The sequence below is a fragment of the Salmo salar genome, chromosome 07 (assembly GCF_965601325.2).
Source record: "Salmo salar chromosome 07, fSalSal1, whole genome shotgun sequence".
Lineage (NCBI taxonomy): Eukaryota > Metazoa > Chordata > Actinopteri > Salmoniformes > Salmonidae > Salmo > Salmo salar.
In genome coordinates, this window is record NC_138297.1 from 44,093,151 (window position 1) to 44,108,446 (window position 15,296).

The 15,296-nt window shown below is 44.8% G+C and overlaps 1 protein-coding gene across 2 annotated transcripts; it reads left to right on the forward strand.

Moving 5' to 3' along the window:
* The first annotated feature begins 4,820 nt into the window (after window positions 1-4,820).
* Window positions 4,821-14,282, forward strand: LOC106609201 (prosaposin receptor GPR37). Of its 2 annotated transcripts, none has more exons than XM_014207721.3 (2): window positions 4,821-5,339; window positions 11,805-14,282. In XM_014207721.3, exons 1-2 carry the CDS (start codon window positions 5,301-5,303, stop codon window positions 12,618-12,620), a joined length of 855 nt encoding a protein of 284 aa, XP_014063196.1. In that variant the 5' UTR covers window positions 4,821-5,300; the 3' UTR covers window positions 12,621-14,282. The 2 variants fall into 2 exon arrangements, with proteins under 2 accessions (XP_014063196.1, XP_014063194.1); XM_014207719.3 differs by having other exon boundaries at window positions 4,827-6,724.
* Window positions 14,283-15,296: the final 1,014 nt, after the last annotated feature.

The window sequence follows — 15,296 nt, forward strand, 5'->3', positions numbered from 1 at the left end:
ATAATATTCCCACAAAGTTCTGGCAATGGTGCAGGATACCCAGATAGCACATAACGTTCTGAAAACCATATGTTTCTTACGGTAGGAATTTCAGTACTTCAGCATAATGTTTTCTACAGGTTTTCTCATGGTTCTATCTAAAGTAATGTTCTGAAATTGATACAAGAACGTTAAGAAACAGTGTTCTTCTTTGGGAATTTCAGTACTTCAGCATAACGTTTTCTGCAGTTTTCCTCACGGTTCTATTTCTAGTCACATTCCCAGAACATTAATCCACAAAAACCACAAGAAAACATTAGTAAGTTTCAAAGAATACTCTAAGAATGTTATTTAAATACATTCCCTTCTCAGTGTCAAAAAAACTCTCTCTATCCTCTATCTAGTTAAGAGTGTTCAGGTGTATTCCAAGACGGCGTAGCAGTGGGATGTTTGATTTGACTATCTTGTCCCGTCCCTTGTATATAACGTTTTTTTTCTTCGTATATACAGTTGAAGTCGGAAGGTTACATACACCTTAGCCAAATACATTTGAACTCAGTTTTTTACAATTTCTGACATTTAATCCTAGTAAAAAGTCCCTGTCTTAGGTCAGTTAGGATCACCACTTTATTTTAAGAATGTGAAATGTCAGAATAATAGTAGAGAGTATGATTTATTTCAGCTTTTATTTTTTTCATCACATTCCCAGTGGGTCAGAAGGTTACATACACTCAATTAGTATTTGGTAGCATTGCCTTTAAATTGTTTAACTTGGGTCAAACATTTCGGGTAGCCTTCCACAAGCTTCCCACAATAAGTTGGGTGGATTTTGGCCCATTCCTCCTGACAGAGCTGGTGCAACTGAGTCAGGTTTGTAGGCCTCCTTGCTCGCACATGCTGTTTCAGTTCTGCCAACACATTTTCTATAGGATTAAGGTCAGGGCTTTGTGATGGCCACTCCATTACCTTGACTTTGTTGTCGTTAAGCCATTTTGCCACAACTTTGGCTGTATGCTTGGGGTCATTGTCCATTTGGAAGACTCATTTGCGACCATGCTTTAACTACCTGACTGATGTCTTGAGATGTTGCTCAATATATCCACATCATTTTCTTTCCTCATGATGCCATCTATTTTGTGAAGTGCACCAGACCCTCCTGTTGCAAAGCACCCCCACAACATGATGCTGCCACCCCCGTGCTTCACGGTTGGGATGGTGTTCTTCGGCTTGCAAGCCTCCCCCTTTTTCCTCCAAACATAACGATGGTGATTATGGCCAAACAGTTCTATTTTTGTTTCATCAGACCAGTGGATATTTCTCCAAAAAGTACGATATTTGTCCCCATGTGCAGTTGCAAACCGTAGTCTGGCTTTTTTATGGCAGTTTTGGAGCACTGGCTTCTTCCTTGCTGAGTGGCCTTTCAGGTTATGTCGATATAGGACTCGTTTAACTTGGATATAGATACTTTTGTACCTGTTTCCTCCAGCATCTTCACAAGGTCCTTTGCTGTTGTTCTGGGATTGATTTGCACTTTTCGCACCAAAGTACGTTCATCTCCAAGAGACAGAACACGTCTCCTTCCTGAGCGGTATGATGGCTGCGTGGTCCCATGGTGTTTATACTTGCGTACTATTGTTTGTACAGATGAACATGGTACCTTCAGGTGTTTGGAAATTGCTGCCAAGGATGAACCAGACTTGTGGAGGTCTACAATTTTTTTCTTCAACCCCATACAACACTCCTTCCGTGGCCTCCAACTGCTTTTAAATGCTAGTAAAACTAAGTGCATGCTCTTCAACCGATTGCTGTCCGCACCCTCCTGCCTGTCTAGCATCACTACTCTAGACGGTTCTGAGCTAGAATATGTGGACAACTACAAATATCTAGTTGTCTTGTTAGACTGTAAACTCTCCTTCCAGACTCACATTAAGCATCCCCAATACAACATTAAATCTAGAATCAGCTTCATATTTCACAACTAAGCGTCCTTCACTCATGCCGCTAAACATACAATCGTAAAACTGACTATCCTACCAATCCTTGACTTCGGCGATGTCATTTACAAAATAGCCCCCAACACTCTACTCAGCAAACTGGATGTAGTCTATCACACTGCCATCCGTTTTGTCACCAAAGCCCCATATTTAAACTACCCACCAGTGTGACCTTTATGCTCTCGTTGGCTGGCCCTCACTACATATCCATCGCCAAACCCACTGGCTCCAGGTCATCTATACTTCTTTGCTAGGTAAAGCCCCACCTTATCTCAGCTCACTAGTCACCATAGCAACACCCACCTGCAGCATGCGCTCCAGCAGGTATATTGCACTGGTCCTCCCCAAAGCCAACTCTTCCTTTGGCCGCCTTTCCTTCCAGTTCTCTGCTGCCAATGACTGGAAGGAATTGCAAAAATCTCTGAAGCTGGAGCAGCTTACCGATCACTGTACCCGTATACAGCCAATCTGTAAATAGCACACCTGACTACCTCATCCCCATATTATTACTTACCCTCTTGCTCTTTTGCACCCCAGTATCTCTACTTGCACATCATCATCTGCACATCTATCACTCCAGTATTAATGCTAAATTGTAATTATTTTCATCGTCAAGGGCCTATTTATTGCCTACCTCCCTACTCTTCTACATGTGCACACACTGTACATAGATTTTTATTTTTTTATTTTATTTTGTGTTATTGACTGTGCGTTTGTTTATGTGTAACTCTGTGTTGTTGTTTTTGTCGCACTGCTCTGCTTTATCTTGGCCAGGTCGCAGTTGTAAATGAGAACTTGTTCTCAACTAGCCTACCTGGTTAAATAAAGGTGAAATAAATAAAAAAATATATATATAAAATTGTCCATGCCGACTAATTGGCCACACCTAATCTTAATGATTACTTGTTTCCTTTGAAATGGGGTCTGTTTGAAAAGAATAAAAATGAACAGCTTTGTATGAGTTGGCATATCAGCTTCATCCTGGTGGTGCAGTGGACAAATTCCATGGATAGAGAACAGAAGATCATAGGTTTGAATCTCACAGACACCATGCCACAATAAAAATACACGTGTTTGCATGATTTTCATGTTTCCTATCTGTGGTTGGAGTTTAAAACAGTAAACTTAAGTATTATTAAATTCTTATTGAAACATGTTCTCAGAATGTTATTTAATAACCTATAATTTACCTTCTCAGAACATTAATAAAACCTCCCGGGAAAGCTTGAAAGGAACCATAGTAAAACCTTCTCAGAACCTCCCTGCAACCTAAAACGTAGTTCCTAGAACAGGCGACATTTAAAAAACATTCAGTTTTATCAGTCAGGACATTTTTGGCTTCGTTCCCAGAACCAATGGGAAACCAAAAACTTACATTCCCACAATTTCCAAGGAACCAAATGTGCTAGCTGGGTACTGTGTGGTCCGTTTTGACTGTTACTAAACTGTCTTTTCTTCCTCCAGTTGGTCTTCGATGTGGTCTTAATGTGCTCAATCCTTGAATAGTCTATTAGCTCATTACATTATGATACAGTATCTAGCCTACTGTGTGTAGCCAGTTTTAACAGTTACAACATTCCCCTCTTCCCTCCTACTGCAGGAAATGTTTCTGCAAGGCTGGACAGGCTCCATCTTGTACATATACTCAAAACAATTTGTTTCCATTTAATGTGTCAGCCCAGAGTCAGAGCTCTTGTCAAACCAGTCTGTTCTCCAACTATGAACAATGAGGACAGAAATTCTAGGTTATATTTAGTAAAAAAAAAATTATAACTTTCACTGAAAGTTTCAATAACACTGGTAGTTTGGAACTCCAAGCAGAGACAAGACACATGGACATTCATATCCTTATGCATTAATCATGCAAACACATTTTTTATTTATTCATTGTGACACAGCATCTGTGAGATTTGTGAGAACCTATAAGCTGCTGGTGTCTATTCATGGCATTAGTCCGCTGCGCCACCAGAATGGAGTTAGCATGCCATGTCTTTTTACGCATACAAAGCTGTTCATTTTAGTCTATTCAAACAGACCCCATTTCCAAGGAAACACACTCATTAAGATCAGGCGTGGCCAATTAGTGGGCTTGGCCAACACACTTGAATACACTTAACAAGATAGTTAGTTTTGTTGATGCTGAGAACAGAATGTATATATTTTTAAATAACATTCTTAGTATGTTATCTGAATATTACTAAAGTATTCTTGTGTTTTTTATGGAATGTTTTCTTAACATTTGAGAACAGAATGTATGCTTTAAAATAAAATGTTTAGAACGTTCTCTGAATGTTACTAACGTTTTCTTGTGTTTTTTTTATGGAAAGTTTTCTTAAAGATCTCGGAACAATTTGAGAACATGACTTTAAATAGAACCACTCGAAAATCTGAATGAAATGTTATGCTGAAGTGCTGAAATTTACACAGAAGAAGGTTGTTTCTTAAGGTTCTTTGAACAATTTGAGAACATTCCCAATGTCAAACCAGTTGGAGAACGTTCCTAGAACATTACCTTTATTGAAATGAAATGTAACCATGTTTGAACTTTTAGGAAACATTCTGTTAACATAATGAAATACCAAGAAAATTACGTAGTTTTTTTTGTCAAGTTCCTTATATGTGCTGAGAATGTTCCAAAGCCAAGCAACTATCCTGCACCATTCCCAGAAAGGTTGTTTGCCAAATAACCATTGGACAACCAAGATCTAAGAAACATATGGTTGTCGAACTGTATGTGCTAGCTGGGATGTGTATACATAGCCTGTAGGCTACTAGGCTACTGCAGATGTTTTGCACAATAACTGATATCGAGCAAATAGACATCAGAATAGTTTAAACCCCAAATATTATATTACACCATGGAGAAAGTGGTGGCGGTGTCAGTATACGGCGATATCGCAATATGTAATATGATGATAATATATTTATCGCGTGCGCGTCATCGGGCGTGGTTGGCTGCCAGCAGCGGTAGTCTGGAGGCAGGGTCTGATGGATGCGGAGTGACAGATCAGGGTTAGCCGCCAGGGGAGTCCATTTTCCTCCACATTCCTTCCCGAGACGCCCAGCTCACCTCGGTGCTCCACGGAGCGGACAGGGAGAGCCAACCAGAGCCGCGCCTCTCTTCTCTCTCTTCTCTCAGTTCGCAGCTGTGTAACAAACACACAGCAGGACACAGCAGCAGCGCCGGACAGTCTGTGAGTCTCAACCAGACCCAACCACAGCCAGTGCAGCCTGTTCGGCTCAAAAAGGAAAGTCCGGTGATCTGCTGTTTATGGAGATGAGATGCATGTGACCATGTTGTCGCTGTAAAATGAGTTTGCTAGCGGCATGTGGTTCCATGGGGACCTTGCAGGGATATCTCGTTCGGTAAGGCATGGCACTTTCTACTTGACAAAATATATCTCACAGGAGGAGGTGGCGGCTGGCGTGCACAGAACAACAGCACGGCGGAGACCAAACACAGTGCGCTGAATTTGGATATGAGCTAAAAGTTTGCAAACGCTATAAAATGTTTGGGATATACGTTGAGGGTTTAAGTTTAGTGTAATTTTTGTTATTATGGATGTAGACTGAACGGGAGTTTATTCTCTTCACTGAGATAAGGATGGCTTTCTGAGGAGGATATCTCTGCCTGCGCTATGATCTGGACCATGCGGACTCTGGTGCTGAGGACACTGTGTGTGTTGTTGGGGAATGCACATGTCTTATCTCTCAGAAATAATGGCGACATACGAACTAGAGAAACAGCAGGGGGTTATTATGGGCTTAACGCTACAACAACACACAGGACCGCTCACACAGCCATCAGAGAGGGTCCCCAAAACACAGTCTATGACAGCACTCGCTCTGGGGGACACGGTACAGGTACGTCCTACTCCAAACATACTCTTCAAACATGGATGGAACATTTTCATTCTACTTCTGTGAGAAAGATGCGCGTAATTGTGGATGAAACAAAGCATAAACGTGTAGGATTAAAACAACACCACTCCAACAGAACACTGACACTGGGGGATTACTCCGCGACCCCGCACAGGGACCTGGTGCGCCGCCACAAGAGGAGAAAGTTGAATAGTGAGATTGGCGCGGCCGCTGCCATGGGGATGGCGGGTGGATACAATACCACTAAGCCCCCAGCAATGGGCCAGCAACGCGGGGGACAACTGGACAGCGACAGACGCAAGAGAGGTACAAAAGACGAGCAGAAGAAGGCGTTTAAGAGGGAGAGGAGGAGAAAAGTGTTGAACAAAAGCTCAATGGCTTTATCTCAGGCGCAGAGCGCAGTGGACGGGCTGGGCCCCCCTCTCTCTCCATGGGAGCCAATTCCCAAGCCCCTAGCTCTCACCTCTACCGACCTACCCCTCGACCTCTTCACCAGGAGAAACGAGATGTTTACTTACCGCGAGGAAAACCCGTGGGATGCCACTCCAATGACCCCTCCCAACACAGCAGATTTTGGAAGCGAAATCAAAAACCCATTTTACCCTGTGACAAGTGAAACCTTTGGCGCTTATGCTATCACGGGCGTTTCTGCCATCATTTTCCTCGCTGGGATAGCAGGGAACATAGCCATACTGTGCATCGTGTGTCAGAACTACTATATGAAGAGCATCTCCAACTCACTCATAGCTAACCTGGCCATCTGGGATTTTGTAGTCGTCTTCTTTTGTCTGCCCCTCGTCATTTTCCATGAATTGACTAAATCCTGGCTGCTGGGAGAATTCACCTGTAAAATCGTGCCGTATCTGGAGGTATTCTATTATGTTCTATTCTATTCTACTACAGATTTTCTCCTTATTTTGGTGGCTGATGGGGCTTGGGGCATCTGAACACTTCTCTTTGCATAGGCACAATTTCAAATAGTATTGCATTGTGTATTAGGTATTTATAATACAGTATTGTCATATTCAGAACAAGTTGTGATAGAAAAGCCTATCACAGTGAACATGACACTAATCCAATTCACCCTAACACGGGATTAGCCTCCATCGGCACAATAATAAACAAGATGAGTTCCCACCAAGATCAGATGTTACCTCATCTCATTATGACACCCAGTGTGACCTGCTGGCTGCTGGAGAGAAGTGGCCTCCCTCCACCCACACACTTAATCCTTCCCTCTATCTCTCCCTTTTTTTTGGTCCCACTTCTGTGTCTCTCCTTTTCTCTCTCTCTCTTTCTCTCTCTCTCTTTCTCTCTCTCTCTCTCTCTCTCTGTCGCTCTCTCTCTCTTGCTCTCTGTCTCTCTCTTCTCTCTCTCTCTCTCTCTCTCTCTCTCTCTCTCTGTCGCTCTCTCTCTCTTGCTCTCTGTCTCTCGCGCCCTCTCTCACACTCACACAACTCTGTGCCAATCTACTACTGTATGATATCTCTGTCTTTCTCACCTACACATACAAGGGGCCTAAGTAAATCGTAAAACACCACACCCAGTTTATAGCCATCTCACTTTACCCTGGGTGGGTATCAGTGTGATGCAACGTTCAACCGTGTGTGTGTGTGTGTGTGTGTGTGTGTGTGTGTGTGTGTGTGTGTGTGGTCATGCCTTTCCTTTGTAAGGCCGTTGGGTTAAAACCAGTTTTGTATTCCCACAACTCCTTATCTCATTGTACAGTGTAGCAGTGAAACTGACGGAGGATATTGGGTTTGCTGCTGCAGAGCAACATGAGTTCGAAGTAGAGCACTAGGTGTAGGGTGAGGAGCGCTTGAAGAAGGTGTCAGTAGACCGTCTGGCTAGTGTGTGTGTGCGTGAAGATTGGGGTCCGTGCGTGTGGGTGAGTGCCTGCAGGCACATTTGTGAATTTTAGGCATGCATGCCCATGAGTCCCTGCATGCGTCAGTGCATGCATGCGTGTCGCCCGGCCATGCGTGTGCATGTGCGTGTCCTCAGCCCTGTGTGTCCTCAGCCCTGTGCAGTGCCGAGCTGATCCACTGTGACTGTATGTGGGTTAAATGGGGAGTAATGTCGCTCCGCAGGCAGGATGCGGGAGAGGACACTCCACTGGGAGGAGAGGAAGACTCGGGCTGCGTTGCCCGCAGGCTCATGACACACACCCGCACGCACGCACCCACACACGGATGTGTGTGCAGACGCAATCAGACAGACTCACAGACGAAGACACACGCACATACATGACCACACAGACACGCACTCATACACGTCCATAAACCCATATTCCAATCCCCAGAGCCCAGACGGTAGATATGAGCCCAGCTGACATGGTGATGATAATGCATTAGATACAGACAGCTAGGAGAGGAGGAGAGCTGCTACAGTATTCCACTGAGACGTGGACAGTCCCTCTGACACTGATGGGAGGATCTGTCTGTGGTGTGCGTAGCTTCTGTGGCCTGGTCATGTGGTGTGGGTGAGTATGTGTATGTGGTCAAGTCTCCAGTGATGTGCAGAGCTCGAAGGAGGGAAGCCGAGTGGAAGAGGCCCTTGTGCGTCACGAGTGGCATTATGTGAATCACGTCCCTGGCTAACATCTGCAGCGTAGGCTATATCAACAGCCACAGCCATTAGTGAATAGTGAAGATATTGCTTCTGTAAGTTCAGTGGGAACAGTGAGGCTCAGACAGGCATAGATGGGTTCTCTCCAGCAGCTTTGTCCGTTCTCAGACAGAGAGAGACTGGGAGGCTGAGGTGCTGCTGTCTGCGGGGAGATAAACTCATCCCAGTCTGCTGCAGGGAATAGACGTTCTACTGGGAGCCATTGAGGTCGGGGTTGGAGGACTGCATTGTGCTGGGATTGGTGTTAATAGCTAGACATTCATCACCCTGACACCCATGTACGTGGGCGCGCACACGCACAGACTCAATCACACACACATACACAGGCTCAATCTCTCTCACTTATGGACACACATGCACAGAATCTCAAACACACACTAAATCTCACACACACCTAGACTCTCTCTCTCTCACATACACACAAATGCACACACACCTACAGACGCAGAAACTCTCTCTCACACACACACACACACACGGTAGCAGGGCGTGCTGAGATTCCAGATGGGTGGGATGGCCTGCCCTCCACTGATCGTTACCCACGGCGATCCTCTCTCTGCACGTGCTCACTGTGATTAGGGGAAGGACTCTCTCACACACACACACACACTCCCACATACACGTATACACTTCTTCCAACACACATACACACACACACACCACTCCGCCCAACAGCACATTGTCTGCCCCTCTATTACTCATTACTCATGCGGTCTGAGCGGCACATACATGATAGTTCATTGGAATATATGTTAATGATTCAGTGTATATAATTTGTATTTGTAAATAATGGATGATGGGTGATAATTATCCCATTCAGGCTATTTGTAGCTACAGGATGAGCAGATGCCTAGTTTGCTGAGAGATAGACCACATAGATACATAACAACATCACAACCCAAAGAGAATCAAACAAAAATGAACAAAATTATTATAGAAGCAGAAATTAAATATTGACTAATTTATAACTGTGTGAATCATGGGTATGCACAGCCAGTGTAGAATAGAGTAGAATAGAACTGTAATGTCCACTTGTATGTAGACATTTACCGTGAGCTTCATCTCAACAGTAACCTAGGGTAACCGTATCACACGCAGAGCTAAAACAGTGTTACAAAATCAGTGTTACAGTTCAGAGGCTAGGTCATGGAGTCACAAGAGTAGTGACTCCATGATGCTCAGGTCCAGATCCAGCCCTGTCTGCCAGCTTGTCTCTGTGATGATCTATTCCCTGACTGTACAGAGAGACTGATGATCCCTGTGGCAGAGTGGCAGCCAGGGACTAGGCTTCTCCTGTTGGAGTTATGGTCTGGGGAAGGAGGGAGGGAGAGAGGGACAGACGCAGTCAGCCTGAACTGTAATAGCCTTTGTCTTCAGCTTATTCATGTGCTCAGTGTGTGTGTTTCTGTGTCTGTATGTGTATGTGTATGCGTGAGCATTGCACCATTTATCAATAGATGAGTGTCATTACCACGACAGCCGCTCAGGATCCAACATGGCCGCCCGCCGCAGGTCCCCAAGTCACTCAGTCGCCATTAAACTCCAATTATTAACATGGGTTTTGAAGGCAACTGCTCAGAGGAGTTTAATCGGGGAATTTGTGGGCCATTATTAAACCAGCAACAGGGGAAATATCTCTATTACCTGCTGCACAATACAAGTAACTGAGACAGACACAATGGTGCTGTACAGACTGTCAGCATGGCCATAGACAAGGCAGACGTGACAGGGGTCATTTACACAGTGAGGGTTTCTGTCAAATTGGCATGTTAATCATAATAAAGATGTCAGGCTGTTGTATGAATAATTAGGCTAGCGGAAGGAATAATCACACACACATGCACACGCACACAAACACACACACACACAGCGTTCAGTTAAGCAACGTTAGCCTCACATTATCTCCAGCACCATGGCCATTGGCCCATATCTTTGATCTACATATCTGTACAAAGCTGGGCTTGTCCTATTCTGCCCCCCCTCTCTCTCTCCTGCTCTTGTGAGATCTGATCAAAGAAATCACCCAGTCTATGTGACAGTGTTTAGTTTGACTTGTCTCCAGCCTAGTGTTCAGGCTCTATTCACCATGTTGGCACCTGTGTGAGTGTACAAAGCAGAGTAGGGCTCGAAGGCAGATACCTGGCACACAGATGCGAAGGTGCACGGTTGGCCAGGATACAGGAAGCCCTCTCTAGGTGTAATTAAAGCAACCAATCACACTGTACGACCAGCACAGGCTGAAGGTCACCAGTAGTCACCATGGAAGAGGGATCTCGTTTACAAGGTATACAAGCTTTTGGTTAAATCAATGTTTCACCAACTCGTTCACCAATAATGTCATGCTCCTTTGAAGTGTACATGAGTATCTACCAGGTGCAAGGTATCAAAATGTCTCATAAAAGGCTTAGAAATACCTACACACTGTCACACCTCTTTGAAGTCTACCGGAGCATACTGTACAATAGCATGCAGGTATTTACTTTCCTTTCATACGTCTCTCTAATGGCTGACCCAGTGTTGTTCTCTTTTGGCTCTACTTCGTTAGAACAGTAGCTGCTTTGGCAGAGATCCATAGTCCATGTGTGGTTCTCCTCTCTATCTCGATCTCTGCAGGATGTCACTGTTTAGAAGGCTGTAGCCTCTGTGGCCTCCCAGGGACGTCTGGAAAACACTAGTCTAATTACCAGATAGAGAGAAGGATAGAGGAAGGGAGAGGGGAGAGGGAGTGGGGTAGGAGAGAGAGGGAGGGAGAGGACAGAGAGCAAGAGAGAGAGTGCATGAGAGAGGGTAGAGAGAGCTGAGAGAAGGAGAGTGAGGTAACGAGAAGAGGGAGTGGGTGAGAGAGAGAAATCTCCACAGCTTTACTGTTTATGTAGTAAACTGCAGCAGCAGTAATCACAGAGCAGGACCATACACACTATAGCAGCTGGGTCTGGGCCTGGCTACAATTAGTTTTCCCTGTAGTAACTGCAGTCAAAGTGATTCCAGCTGGAGAGGAATATGTTCCAGGTTCCTTGCTGTGCCTCAGTCTTTCAGACTCAAACCAAAGCAGAGCAGAGACTTGGTTCTGAATTATGTATTTTCTAAGCTTTGAGAGGCTTAGAATTAGGCCCATTTTTTTTCATTTTGATGCATTCTTTCAATTCAAGGAAAGACTCAGTAGAGTCCTCCGTCATATTTCTAAGAATTGTGTTGTCGTCTTTGTGAAAGTAACATTTAAAAAGGTCTATTTGGTGTATACTGTCAGATGATTCAACATTCTGATAAACCATTTGTCTTTGTGATAAACCATTAACCATTTCTCCCTGTATTTGTCCCCAGGTGGCATCTCTAGGTGTGACCACGTTCACCCTGTGCGCTCTGTGCATTGACCGGTTCCGCGCAGCCACCAATGTCCAGATGTATTACGAGATGATCGAGAACTGCACCTCCACTACAGCCAAGCTCGCCGTCATCTGGATCGGAGCTCTCCTATTGGCTCTCCCTGAGCTCCTGATCCGCCAGCTGGTCACCGAGGACCCCGCCCTCCCAGATGACCCCCCAACGGAGCGCTGCGTGGTGCGCATCTCGACATCGCTCCCAGATACGCTCTACATCCTGGGTCTAACCTACGAGGGCGCGCGGCTCTGGTGGTGCTTCGGCTGTTACTTCTGCCTCCCTACGCTCTTCACCATCGGCTGTTCCCTCGTCACCGCCCGCAAGATCCGCCGCGCCGAGCAGGCCTCCGTCCGCGGCAACAAGAAGCAGATACGCCTAGAAAGTCAGATGAACTGCACCGTCGTGGCGCTCGCCATCGTCTACGGCGCCTGTGTGGTCCCGGAGAACATCTGTAACATCGTATCGGCATACATGGCGGCGGGCGTGCCGGAGCGGACCATGGCGGTCTTACACCTCCTGTCACAGCTTTTGTTGTTCTGCCGGGCGGCAGTGACGCCTGTGTTGCTCCTGTTATTATGTCGCCCGCTAGGCAGGGCCTTCCTGGACTGTTGTTGTTGCTGCTGCTGTAACCATGCCCACTCCTCAGGCACGGCTAGTGATGATAATGAACATGAGTGTACCACAGAGCTGGAGCTGTCGCCCTTCAGCACCATACGCAGAGAGCTCAGCAACTACACTCCCGCAGGGTCCAACTGTTAAAACCACACAACTACTGTTAAAGGTCCAGTGCAGTCAAAAACGTGATTTCCCTATGTTTTATATTCAGTGTATATTTCCACACTATGAGGTTGGAATAATATTGTGAAAATGATGATAATGCCCCTTTAGTATCAGAGCCTTTTGAAAAGACCGCCTGAAATTCAGCCTGTTTTGGTGGGAAGGAGTTTTGGCCAGGCAGTAAATGAGTTAGACCAATAAGAAAGAGAGTTACAAACAGATCTGCCAAAAACAGCTAGTTTTCAGTTTTCCCCTCCCCACTCAGACCATTTCCAGACAATTTGAGCTAAATTCCAGCTTGAGAAATTGTTATTTGCTAAGAAGCTGTTTTTTTATTTTCTGACCATTTTAATTGAAAACAATCACAGTAAGTTACTTAATTGCTACCCAGAAATGATTTGATGTTGAGATAAAAACAGCTGCATTGGAACTTTAATGACTACACAGCTACACACCGGCAGGACTATACAAACATACTAGCACACAGAACTGTACAACTTCAAACCTGCAGAGTCAAACTGCTAAGACTGCAAACCTTTACAACTATAGAACTATACAACATTTCACAAGCAGGATCAAACTGCTTAGATGACATACCTGTACACCAATGGAACAAAACCACAGTAGGCTACTACACAATTAGCTACACGACTGACAAACTGGGTGCTAGGGCCACACAACTACTGTACAGTATACTATTACACAACTACTGTATATAACTACACACAAACAGGGAAAAAGTGCCAGGACTACACACTATACATCCGCAGGGAGCAAGTAACATCTAAACAGCCATACTGCCGAGACAACTGCACAACAATTCAACTTCACTACAACTCCAATACACATACTGTGCTCCAACCCAGTACACAAACCCAGTGGTCTGAACTGGGACCAGACATGAATGGACAAAGCCAGACACTCGACACCAGACTATACTGGACTGTGTTGAGCTGAAAGGGACTCAGTGGAGTGGACTAGGCGTGGCTGGGCTGGACTTGGCTGGGCTGGAGTGGACTCCGAATACTTGACTGGAGTGGACTGGGCTGGACCGGACATACTCACGTCACCCCTCACTCAAACTCTGCACTCACGATTCAGTTCACACACTCCTTACTCACACACTGGACTGTACATACTGTATACTACACACTCTATCACTCTAGTGAAGGAAAGATATATAGAGAAGGAAAGCAGGAAGGATATGGAGGAGGAATATAAGGATATTACAAGCATATTGTAATTGTTTTCTTTTAATGCGCATTAATATTACTGTAATCGTCGTAGTTGATTTCTGCATACAACTCTGCACTGCCAAACACCCTTCCTTGCTTTCATACTCTGTCGTGCCCTTCTGTTAGTGTCAGTCAGGGCCTCTGTCTCCGTGTCGTTTCTGACAGTAACTTATTCTAAATGGCCAAGTGTACAGTGTTGTGATTCAAACTCTTGATGAAGTCAGTGATTCTTGTAAACCGTTTTATTGAACTTTGTGAGTATCTTGTTCACTCTGTCTGTATTTGATACTAGAAGATGTAAGCACACACAGTCATCAGTCTGGTTTCTGGTTTCTAAATAGCTTTTATATAGCCAACAAAAACTGTCCCTTTGATTAAAAAAAAAAAGAACTTGATCTTGACTGTAGAACTGCAGCTCTGTGTATACATTTTTGAGTGGTGTATTACTTTCTTTGTATTCCTGACCTGAAAATATCATTCGTTATTAGAATTCCAATTCACAATGTTTTTCCCATACACAAGGGTACAAACGCACCGTGGCTATGCGACACCACAGACGCTTCCACATTCATCATCCGTAGATGACACAGACCGCCGCATATATCGCCCACACCGTTCCCTTATAACCGTCTTTACAGTGTTATACAACGACGACGACGGCAAAGAAGCGTCTTGCACGTACGCGAGTCTGTGTTAGCGGCGATAAGGGAGATGAACGTTGTGGTTATTATCCCCATAACAAAATGATCTGTCATAAGAAGACTAAGCAGAGCCAGCTCTGTTTCCGCACCTGGGTGACTCTGCTGTGTGTACTGCTGCACTCCCACTGCTCTGAGGAGGTGCTATTTTCTTTCTCATCACCGCACATCCGCTCCTCTATTTGATGTGTCGCAGTGAGAGAGAGAGAGAGAGAGATAGATCAGCTATTTCTGTCTGTGTAAGAGAACAGCTCGGAAAGACAGGCAGGAACGGACCATACTGACGTTCTACTGACAAGACACACGTATTCTAATTTCTACTGACAATGCCTTCTGACGTTCTATCGAAACATGGTCATTGGGGGTAACATTCGACTGACTATTAATCAACATTCCATTTCCAACAGACAGTCTACAGGATTGGCATTGATTCTTGCCATTTTATGCAGGACTGTGACATCTATGTCATTCACCTCTCAGATTCTGAATCAAAAAGCACAATGTACATCCTGATTAAAATTGCAGATCTGTGCACTTAAAAAAAAAAACACCATCAATTGGGGCTATTGTCTAAATCTTTTCCTTCTCTTCCTATCTGAGATCAAACTGCATCGTGGGCTGCTGTCGCCGTCACGTCTCAGACAAGATGACAGGCATCTGTGCTATTCATGCTGGTAATTTTCCTAAAAACAATAGGACTCTAGACATCACAGTGGCTCAATCAC